Consider the following 13,013-nt stretch of genomic DNA (forward strand, 5'->3'; position numbering starts at 1 on the left):
TTTCTAAATAGAAAACGTTAAAAAGTTACTAAATAAATTTAAAATAAAAATATTAGATGTTAAAAAAAAATTTATTTTTCATCTTTTTTAGTGTGCCAAAAAAAGTTTATGAAAACATTATCATAAAAACAAATAATAACATAGGAACAAAAATAAAATTGTATTTTTATAGTTGAAAAATGCGTGATGAAGAGTTATAATGAGAATGTACTTTTAAAAATATTAATTATTCTATGAATTAACGAAGTAAAAAAAAATACAAATAAAAAAAAAAGAAAAAGTTGAAATTCAAAGAAAATATAATTTAACAATATTATATAATAATCACTAATAAATATTTTTTTATTCATTATTATCACCTAATCTTCCCTCTTTTAACTTAAAACAATCTTTAATCTTCTTATCTTCTCATAAAAATTTTCCCTATTTAGTGATTCAATACTTATGAACCCACATTTTTGACAATGTTCTACTATTGTAAAAGACCCTCTAAAAATTTAAACATTACCACTTTTGAAACAATTCTAAAAAATTTTTAAATGTGTAAATATAAAAGTAAGATTGTAGACAAAAAAAAAATTTTTTACAATAAATATATTTTTAGACATGCTATTGTAAATTAAACATAGTTAAAAATATACTTATAAATAAAAATAAATACGCATATATAATATTTAACCACGTTAAAAAAATATATTGTTGATGAATTAAAATGGAAAAAAAAAAGATTGATTAAAATTTATTTACTCAATGAAACCAGAAAAAATGTAATAAGCAAAGATATATTTTTTGATTTATCCTAAACTTTTTATTAACCACCAATTATTAAAAAAAAATGTAAGTTATTTTGTGAAAAATTAAGTAAAAAAAAGAAGTTCCATTATGTTAAGAGAAAAAGGAAACTTTTTTCTCTTCTAAATATATCTTTTTATTATTTTGAAAGCATCCTTCAAAAACAATTTCTTTAAAAGGTTATTCAGAAAATATTTCAAAAGTTACCTCTCTATTTATTTACAAAAACTATAGTCTATACATTTCAATCAAGAAAAAAAATTTTTTTTTTATTCTTAAAGTAAAGATTTTCAACAAATATATTTATCATATAAATTTACTATCATTAACACATAATACTATTTCTTATCATTTTCATAATTCTTTCTTTTGAAAATTCTTTTATATTGTACATAAGTAAGAATGGGTTTGGAAGATGACAAAGTAAAATATATTATATATATAATAACAATTCCGGTAAACTTGTTTAACATTCTACTATTCATTAGATAATGGAACTACTATTTAGAATATATAAAAATTATATATATCTCTTTTTTTTAATCTTTTGTATTTATATATGAAATAAAATAAGTATATCTAATTAGAGATAAGTAAAAATTGATACATTTTTAATTTTTACAAATTTTAAAAGATATTATATAAAAACAAAGTAAAGAAATGAGGATTTATAAAATAAATAGTTAATTCCACTAAAAATTATCAATTTTAATTTTAAACAACATAAATATACATATTTTATTTACCGAAAGGTCATTTTACAAAGTTCTACAAGTATTACTTCATATATACATTTATAGAGAAAATAAAAAAAATATTGAATATGAATAATTATATAATATGTTACAATATATAATTATTTAACTTACTTGAAGCAAAAAAAAAAAATTTAATAACTTATATAATAAATAATTTTAACATCTCAATGATTAATAATTTCTCAATCACCATTTAATACAATGGATCAAAATGTTAATAGTACAAATGAAGTGTAAATTTACTCTCGAAATATTCTAAAAAGTCAAAGATAAAAATTAAAAATAAAAAAAAGAAAGAATGCAATATATACAAACAAAAAAGAGTTTTTTTTTTTTTAATTAAAATGTGTTGACTTTCAAAGAAATATTTTTTAATTCAATAACTGAGGTTTGTTTGGTAAATAGAACAAAATTATAAAAATAATAGAATAATACTATATAGTCTTTTGAAACAGGATATCAAGAATTATAATAAAACTAATTTAAAATAATTACAATTGATTTAATTATATTTGTCTACCAAATAATTTAATAAAATTTACGTTTAATGCTAAATAAAACAAAAATATAAGAAATAATTTATAATATATTTTTTCTATTTTTTTTTTCATAAAATTAATCGTTTAAAATTTAATATATTTTATTGAAGTAGAAAATGGTACAATTTTACACCACTAAACATCTTATTATTATTTTGCTATAAAGCATACCTAATAAAAAAAAAAAAGTTTAATCAAAAGTCAAAAGACATTATTTTTTTTTTATTTTATATATTAAAATTTATTTCTTATTTACATTTATAAACTTTGGTTTAAAACTAATCTCAAAATTTTGTGTTAACTTTTACCTTTTAAAAATACATAAATTTATTTTAGAAAGAAAAAAAAATGAATATTTAGTCAAGTATAAGATGTTTATCCTACTAAAAAATATTTTTTATTTTTTATAAGTTACTTATAATAATTTTAAGAAAAAAAAAAAATTTGTCTACCAAATATTTGTAAAGTACATTAAAAGATAAATAGAACGTGAATATAGTGTCATATTTTATAAATATCATAAATTTATTTAATGTTATACTTTACAATATCTGGTAATAATTTTTCATACTGAAAAATTTAATATGAATAATGAAAATGGTTATATATATAATAGTTTAAAAAATATATATATCATCGCTTCTTCATGTGCGGTTTATGACTTTGTAAAAAAAAGAAAAAAAAAAGAAAAAATATTAAAACATATATACATATATCATTACTATAAAACAAGAAAATTTGTAAAAAAAAAGAACTTTATTAGTTATACTATAAAAGACATTGAGAAAGATTCAAAACATTATCTAATAAACTTATTTTGGTTAAAGTTTATAGTATTCAGAAAAGTAAGGAAGAAATAGATTTATTAAATACCGTGTGAAAAGAAAGAATTAAAATAATTAGTCTTTTTCCAAATTACTCAATTAATGTAAAGAAATTTTTGAAGTATATTAATATAAAATAGAAAAATTTCCAAAATAAAAAATATTGGTTAATATAATCTTTTTAACATTAATATGATAATTTTACAAAGCTTTAGATAAAATTATTGAAAAAAAAAAGAAGAAGAAGGAATGGCGCCAACAACATATGTGTATTAATGCATTAGAAAGGCACCTACAGTATTATTTATTTATAGTATTTGATTCATAATAATAAAAATTTAAAAATATATTTTAGAAAACATTTTTAGACAAACAATGAGGCAAACAGTATAATGGATTATGAATTGTTGATAGAGTTACAAGAAAAAAAAAATAAAGAAGTCTTTATTTTCAATCACTAAAAAAAAAATCATCTCTTATCAGTTATTTATGATATTATATTTTTACTTTACTTACACCAAATGTAAAGATAATGTTTACTTAATTTTATAAATTAATAAAATTTTAAATTAATACCAATAAAATAAAGAATTAGAAAAATTAAATTTGTTATAATATCTAAAAACTTAAGAAAAAAAATGTCCAAAAATTTATTAAACAAACTTTTTATGACATATAAGTTAAACTTTAATTAATTTTTATATTAAAGTAAAATGATAATTTACTAAAAAAAATTATAAAATATTGATAAAGCACCTTAAGTGTCACGTTATGTATGAAAGTTTTTTTTTTTTTTTACTAAAAATGTCTGAAAAATGATATTTAATTATAAAAGATATTGACAGATAAAAAATTGGAGTATAATAGTGAATGTAAAGTGCAAAAAATTTGGCTAATTCTATTTTTGGGTCATATCAAGTTGTATAGTTTTTGTCTATATTTTATTTAATGTGAAAAGACCCTTAAATAGAAATTAACGCTATTTTGTCATTTGATCTTTTTTTACAATTCCCAATGGTTACCAGCATTCATTATAATATTTTTTTGTTTGAAAGATATCAATTTTTCCATTTATAATTGAGATTCCTTTAAAAAAAGAATCATATTTAAATATATATATATCATTGTAACCTTTATAATATATATTATATATATATCATTTTTAAATAATTCCTATTTTTAGCGTTTCTCTCAATAACATGAATTTATTATATCATTGTTGTCAAATAAAATTTACCTCTATTATATTTAGCACTTTTCATTACAAATGATAAAAAGAATAAATATATTGATGGTTTATTTAAAAAAGGCCTGAATATCATATTACTTTTTATCATAGGTTTACTAGTTTTAACATTATTTTTATTATATTTATAAAAACACAACGGTTTTTTATTTTCAAATTTTTATAATTTTTTGAAAAATGATGAATAATTTAAAATTGGAATGCTTATAAAATGTTAATAATACTAAATTAATAATTGAATTATATTCAAATATAAAATAAGTTGAATAGTTTTATCTTCATTTTTTTTTTGAACAATATTTTTATATAACAAAATACAATAAGGTATAAATTAATTAAATAATTTTTTTCTAAATAAATATAATATCTTCAATTAAATAAACACTAATATTATGTAATAATAAAATTATATTTCAAGCAATTTAACATCAAAATATGTCCTCATATTTAAATGAAAAAAAAAAAATAAATATAATATAGTTTAATGAGAAATATAATTAATTTATTAAAAAGTATGATGTAATTAAACTTAATATAGTTAAAGTAATTAAAAAAATTATATTTATAAAAAAAAAAATAATAAAAATATTACACTATGAAGAAAATTTAAAGGGAAAAACTATTTTTTAATTTTAACTGATAATCTCTTACTTCTTTATTATTAAAATGCGCAATATAATCATTTTATAAGTTAAAATATACGTCTAAATTTCCTCGTTATTTACTTATTTCTGAAGAAATATTATATGAGAGAGATAAAATTTGTCCACATCTTTATACAATTATTATCACTTAAAGGCATATAAATAGTGCATTAAACGAAGCATATCTTATCACAGCATCAAAAAGTAGATTACTTATAAAATAAAATGATAAATGGATAAAATATAAAGTGAAGAATCCTCTTTTGAAAGGTCAAAAATAGATAAGCTTGATTATGAAAAGTTTAATGGAATTTAAAAGAATTTTGGCACTTTATAATCATTATAAAAATAATTATATGTCCTTAAGCTTTTGTACTTATAAAAACTAGACAATTATTATTGAAAATGTTTTTCAAATGATAATTTAATTGAAAAAAAAATTCACAGCTTCATTTAGTTTTATTTTATATAAAAACTCTTTTACATATATTTTTAATAGTCTCTTTTTAAAATAAAGGTTTCTGAAAAAATCTTAAAATTTAATAATAAGCCTAAAGATAAGTTTCTTCTAGAATTATGTGAACTTATAATAAAATTTCTAGTATCTAATAATATTATTTAAGAAATAATATAATACTACCCATCTCATGAGACGTCTGATTTGAATGCTTATCATACTTTAAATAAATTAGTAAGTATCATAATCTAAATGTTCAAAAATCGTCCCCTAATGGAGGATAAACTTCCGTAAAGTAATAAAATTTATTTTTACAAACTAGTAATATGGCAAATAATAAAATATGTTTAAAATGATGGATTTATTAAAACACAAACTTAATCTTGGTAAAATAAAAAAAAAAAAGATAAATATTTAATTTTTATAATAGTTCCTTAATATCTTTTTGAAGAGAGAGAGAATAAAAAAGTTGGTTAAAAAAAAAATAATGCATGATGTTTAAGTCTTATAGATGTAAAAAAAAAATTTATTTATACTCTTACTAAATTTTATAACCTTAAATAGTAATAATGAATATAAAATAATACTTATGTAAAGATTTTCTCTTAATATTTTAAAAAGTTATAAATTGTAAGAAAAAAAAAATTTTTTTTAATAAAAATTTAAATTAATTATTTTAAACGAGTTATATATTTATAACATATGTTAGTTGTTTATTAAAATTAAAATAGACAAGTAGTATTTTATAATGATAGAAAACTATAAAAATTTTTAAATTGAAATTGATAAGTTTTAAAAAAAATAATAAAAATAAGAATTGATAAACTTTTAACTTTTTGAGGCAGACGTCAAAAGATTAAATAAAAGTAAAAATATGATTATATATATAAAGGAATAAATAAATTTCGTTGTCGTTTTATCAAATATCTTTTTAAAATTTATGTTTTATTAATTTTTATTAATCTTTTTCTATATATAATATATAATCATCATGATGACAGTGGACTTTTTTTTTATTGATTTTTCATCATCTAAGAATTATAATTAAATGTTTTATATAATAAGTATATTCTTTAGTTTTTTTTATTTTTTTTTTTGCAAAATAGATACTTTTATGAAATATCAAATAAGCAATTATAGTAAAAAAAAATATAAAGCAAAGAATTTTTTTTTCTAAAAAAATAATGTATTAATAAATATTTAATTATGGTAAATACAAAAATTTAAAAGATATAATTAGGGAAATAATGAGGTAATGATAATTTTATTGCAAATGTAAATAATGTTATTAAAATTATGATATATAAAAATAAATTATTATAAAAATAAAAGAAAAAAAGAAAAAAAATTCTGAAAATAATTAAAACAAAAATAAATTTAAATGTCTTAATTATTTTGTTAATAAAATTTGTAAAATAAATTATACAAATAACTTTAATATAATTAACTTACCAACAAATTCATTTAAATATATCTCTCCCAGTTAAAAACAATATTAAACAAAATGTTCACTATTTTGTTACAATTAACAGATAACAATTGATAATATACAGATGTAAAATAAAATATTCTAAAGAAATAGATTAAAAGATTTCTTTTTTTTTTCTAACGAATCGTTTTATAACAATTTAAAAAAAAATACATTTTCCAATTAATGTTATACTATTCTTCATGATTTTAAAAAAAATCAAATAAACAAAATTAGAAAAGTTTGAAAAAATAATATAAAAAAGAATTTTTTCTAAGTTTGAAGGAAATTTGTTATTTTAAAAAGACTATATTTTCTAATCAAGTAAATGTTCAAAAAAAAAAAAGATTATAGAAAGTAATATAGATAAGAATGTCATTAACAAATACATAATTTAGAAAAAAAATTTCACTTTATCCAGTACAATAAAAAAAAAAACTTTTCCAACTTCCTTTATTTTTTATTTTTTTTTATTTGTTATTGTAAATGAAATTATTTCAAATAAATCTTAGATATGATATATGATCTTCAAGCAAATATATCATATTATATAAAAATTTCCAATTAATTCTCTTTTGACAAGCAAACTAACTAGCAGTTAGTGTATGTTGTGTTAATAAAATTATGTAATAAAATCAAAAATTATCGCAACTTATTTTCAACCTAATCATAACTAAAAATATATTTTCAAAAGTTGTAAAAAAAAAGATGTTAAATTAATTGAATGTTATAAAATCAACAAACAAAAGAATAAATAGTTATTAAAATATAAATAAATTTCCAATCATAATTATCAACAACTTTTTTATGTTACAAAGAAAAAGTAAGAATATTTTGACAGGAAACAAAAAAAAAAACAAATATTATATTTCTAATATTGTTTTGAAATAAAAAAAAAATCTCCTAAATATTATATATTTATATAAAAAAGAATAACAAGTGAGTAAAGGAACATGATAGTAAGATTAATTGTTAAAAAATTTTCACACCATTAATTCGTTATTGTTAAAAAAATAACTAATAATTAGTTAAAAAAAATGATAAAATATTTTTGTAATTATTTATGTTCTGAAAGATTACATTTTTTTTTCCTATAAAAAAAAATAAATTAGTTGTTAGTTGGATGTTAATGAATGGTAAGAAAATAAAATATAATATATCATCATAACATTATTTAAATAATAAGAAACTAATTTTTAATAGGTACATTTTATATTAACTTAAAAATACTAATATACGTAATAGACAGGAGGATAGAAGTAGACTTTATATTTTTAAAAATAATTTTAAAGAAATTTAAATATATCTACTAAAATACAAACATTACTGAGATTAGTTATTTAAGTATTAATTAAAAAATTACATTTTTAGTTTTAATTTAACCACTTATTATAAGTTTAAATAAAATAACATTGATATAATAATTATAGTATATTTTAAAAATTAATAGTTATAAATATTAAAAAAAAAATAACATTTTATGACAATTACCAATGTTTATATATGCTAATAAAGAGACAAGAAAACTTCATTGATAAATTAAAAAAAATATATATATTATATTTCAAAATAGAAACAAAAAATTAATTTTGATGTCCAAAATGATAAATAATATATGCATATTTTGCAAATTTTTTAAACAACTAATTCTAATATAAAATACATATATCAAACAACCAAGTTAATTTTGACATTCGGAAATGTGATTGAAGTGATATCAAGTAATTCAGGAAGTATATAGCTTTTGCATCATATCAAACACCAATTCATTAATCGAATAGCCATCAATTTCATCATTGGCAATTATGATACAAATATAAAATTTGCAAAAAAATGTCTGTTCATTAAAAGAATAAAAATTCAAAATTAGAATAGTTTTATACTTATAAAAAATATTAGTTTAAACAAAGTAGTGATGAAAAGTTAAAATTATATGAAATTTAAAATGAAGATTCAATTAAAAAGTAAATATTTTATATAAAGTACAAATATCTAGTTAATATTTTATAGTAATAGCAAAAATAACTTTATTTTATATTATTTATGAAAAAAAAAGGTATGGTAAAATAATATTTTTATAAAAACAAATTGATAAAACATTATTAAATCTATTAATGGCAGGAAACATTTATTGCATAATTTCTACTTTTCCTTTTTTAACCAACTTTTACTACCTTTCGATGTTATTAAAATATTTTAACAGGATAAGGAATTTAGGAAAATGAAAAATAAATATATAATCATATAAATCTTAAAGCTTTCTAGAATTCCTAATTTTTTTATATGTGTTAGTTAATATATTATAGACTTGAGGGAAAAAAAAATGATATCATCATTTTATTTTTAAAAGGCATTTGTAAAAAGTTGTAGTGAATTTTCATGTACCCTTAAATATAGATAATAACCTCTCTATCCTGTTGCTTGTTTAAAAAAATGAGAGAACATACATAAACATCCTAAGATTTACAAAACACTAGGCGATATTTTATTTAGTATAAAACCATTGAATTTAAAAAAATGGGAAATTATTAAATATTCTGTATTGTAAATTTTTTCCATAGTTTTTTTTCAAATATATATTCTTAATTTTCATAATGTAATAACATAAAAATTGTATATTTAAGAAAAAATTTTTTTTAGCTTATAACAGGAGAAAAATGGAAACAAAAATTATATTTAAAAAAATCAAAAATAATAATGTTATATCAATAATATTATTAAAAAAAAATAAATATATTTAACTAACAAAATAGTTAAAAAAAGGTAATAATAAATAGAATAAAAAAATAAGTAAGTAAAAAATAGACTTAATTTTAAAATCGTTGTCATACTAAAAAATTTCCAATTTTTTCTTCTATTAATCATATAAAAATAAATACAGCACTGACTTCAAATTTGATCCAAAAAAATAAAATTACATTATAATAGTAAATGAGGTAGATCACGTTCTTTTGGTAAATTAAAGTTTTTTAACACATCTTCCAATGATTCTATCTCATCTGCAGAAGCTCTTTTATGACATTTTTTGTAATTTATTAGATATCTATATATACATTTTTGAAGTAGTGGTAATTTAAATGGTTTTAGAACTCTAACAGCGTCTGTTAAGTATCTTTCTAGAAAAAGAAAAAAAATTTTTTTATCAATATAAAATATTTACCTGCTTCCGGTGTGCCTACACATTCAGCATGCATATACATTGTCAAATGGTATAATGCTTGCTCTATTACCGGTAATTCTGATTCCATCTGACTACGATGGCTCATCAGTAAAGCACCAGCCTGTTGAATACGTCCAACTTTTAACTAGAAATAAAAGTATAATTATAATAATTCCATGAAACAAATTATAAAAATTTTTTTTTATCATATATTTTTATAATTATATCTTACCATTGATGTTGCCATTCTTCTTATCAACATTGTACATAAATTTCTAAGTCCATTTTCTTGAGCTAACTTCAAAGCTTTTTTAAAACTATCAAATGCCATTTCCCAATTTTTTATATGTAAATACATTTGACCTTGGACCATGAGACACCGTATATATTGAAGACTAGTGGCATTTTGATTAGAAAAATTTCCAATTAAATTATTTAATCTTGAAATTGCTTGACTTACATCATTTGTGCAACAATCAAGTATTCCAACTCTCATGTCATATTCAAAATAATTATATAAATTTATTTCTTCCAACAAAACTCTTAATGTTTCCCATTCTCCTTTAAAAAAATTGTAATCAAATTGTACTAGTAGTTTAGTTAAGCGTAATTGTGTATAAGACTCTCCAATTGAGTCTTTTGGAAAATATTTATCATATTTTTCTAAAACTTTGAGTGCTCCTTCATAATTACCAGAGTAGGCAAATGAGACAGCTGCATTAGCAACAGCTTGAGCATGAATTTCGGTTGCCAAAGAAGGAATATTACGTAATGGTTCAGTTATACTATTTAATGCTATTCCGGCTTTAAATAATGCCTCTTTGTAATATCCTTTTTCAAGGGACATTGTACTTAATGCTACAAGTGCTGCGTCCTTAATTAATTTTGTTTGAATAAAACGATCTGAACCAAAATCGCTTTCAAGAATTATTTCAAATAATTTAGCACATAAATGTTTATTTTTTCCAGCTTTTGACCATTCAATTGTTTTAATATATAAAAAATGTTTAGCCATTTGATGAAAGAAAGCTTCAGCATCATCAGGATCTGCATCATACTCAAAACAATGTTCTAATTTTTTTTTATCATGATCATTTATGATAAAATTAAATTCTTTACAATGAAGAACAGGATATACTTCTTCTAACTCTTGAATAGTATGATTTAATGCTGCATCCTCATCAATATTATCATCATTCCCAATACTATCAATATAAAATGTTTCACCAATTGTATCACCATACTTATCCATACAATATTTTATCATCAATAACTCAGCTTCAGCAATAAGATCATTGTTTACCATATTTTCACTTAAAATTTTTTCTAAAGTACATGCTCTTACACCAATCAAATCTCTAGAGGCATGACTATGTGTTGTTGCTTCCTCAATCAATGCCTGACAATTTCTTTTAGCTTTCTGTAACTTATAAATTCTTGAACAAATCAAAGGGCCATATATTAATGGTTTTTTTTCTGGAATATAAAAACTTGTCACCAAATTGGAACGATCTTTGATTATAAGTGATGCCTCGTTAAAATATCTTTTTCCGTAACTTTCTGCTTCTATATAGTTACCACACCGTAAAGCATTAAGCATTAGAAAAAAAGACTAAAAAAAACAATGTAATTTATTTTTTTCTTGATAACTCACTGTTTTTGTTATTGTTGGATATTCATCCTGTAAAATGGATTTCATCATTTGAATACATTTTGTTGACAATGCATTTTTTGGACATAATTGCATTAACAAACATTGTCTATTGATAAGATTTACAATATGATCATGAGGAATAATATCACATATCAATTTAGAAGCAGGAAGATTAAAATAAATTGGAAATTCATGAGGTTTCTCTGTAAAATGACTAATATATGAAAACAAAAAATTTAAAATAATATCCTTTTTTTCAGAATAAAATTCAGATATTTTAATATATGGTTTATATGGTTCAATGTCATTTTGACTTCTCCAATGTTCAAATGACTCAATAACATAAAAATCTTGACTTGGTGTTGAGAAACACTCTGATGCCTCAATACCTCTCAAAAAATAACCAATAATACTTCGACTTTTGGCAAATTTTATCTCTTGTCCCTTTCCTTCCTCTGAATTTGCCTTATTTACTGTTAATGTTTTCATTTCAAAATTTAAAATATCATTATTAAAATTTCTAATAAAATTGTCGTTGTTTGAAAAATTTTTAACAATTTCTATTAATGTTGAATATGTTATGTCGGGAAGATTTATTAATCTTGTAACTAACCATGACAATTTCTCCGCTTCCGACAATAATAAAATATTTTGTGTATATGATTGTTCAATTGTATTGAGTAAAATTGTAATTCCTAACTAAAATTAAAAAAAAAATCAAGATAAAAAATAAGATAAGATATTATTATTTATATATATTTTTTTAATTTACCCTATATGCAGTTTTAGGTACTCCTATGGGATATTGAGATGCCAATTTAAAACATTGTTTATTATTCATTTCTAAAAATATAAAAAAAAAAATTAAATAATAAATAAAATCTAAAGATAAAAAATAAACGGGGATATTCAGGAATGAAAAAGGATAACATTCCAATAAACAGTAATAAAAAACAGCCTTAACTAATATTGTTAAACTGAATGTACTCACTACACCAACACAATATTAGCGGTATCGTGTAAGGACAATATTTTTTTTTTATGTTTGTTAGAATAAATAATTTTATTTCAATACTTTTTTAGTTAATCTACAAATAATTTTATTAATTTAAAGTAAAAAAAAAGATTTAAAAGAATGATAAATTAATTTCATACTATTCTAACAAAATTATTTTACATACAAAAGTTTATTTAATTTTTATTAAATCAAAAATTAGTACTATTTTTAACAAAAATTTTTAAATAAAATAATTATTTATTTACAATAATATAATTATAAAAAAAAACTAACATATTTATTTAATAATATTATGAAAATAAAATATACATATAAATATTTTATAGTTAAATTGCAGTAACATCCTCCAAAGTTCAAATTAAATATTTTAATTTGCTGCTTTTTATAAAATAATTTTATATATACCAATGTAAAAAAGTAACATAAAACATCAATTACTTTATATAATATATA

At 19.1% G+C, this 13,013-nt stretch overlaps 1 protein-coding gene across 1 annotated transcript; it reads right to left on the reverse strand.

The window, feature by feature from the left end:
- Positions 1-9,647: 9,647 nt before the first annotated feature.
- SRAE_2000311500 (Tetratricopeptide-like helical domain and Tetratricopeptide repeat-containing domain and Tetratricopeptide repeat-containing protein) lies at positions 9,648-12,383 on the reverse strand (the record flags this gene model as incomplete). The annotated part of the gene is made up of 5 exons (XM_024654270.1): positions 9,648-9,844; positions 9,889-10,033; positions 10,121-11,500; positions 11,543-12,241; positions 12,315-12,383. The coding sequence occupies 5 exons, from the start codon at positions 12,381-12,383 to the stop codon at positions 9,648-9,650; spliced, it is 2,490 nt and encodes an 829-aa protein (XP_024507658.1).
- Positions 12,384-13,013: the final 630 nt, after the last annotated feature.

The sequence above is a fragment of the Strongyloides ratti genome (genome assembly GCF_001040885.1).
Source record: "Strongyloides ratti genome assembly S_ratti_ED321, chromosome : 2".
In the NCBI taxonomy this organism is placed as follows: Eukaryota; Metazoa; Nematoda; class Chromadorea; order Rhabditida; family Strongyloididae; genus Strongyloides; species Strongyloides ratti.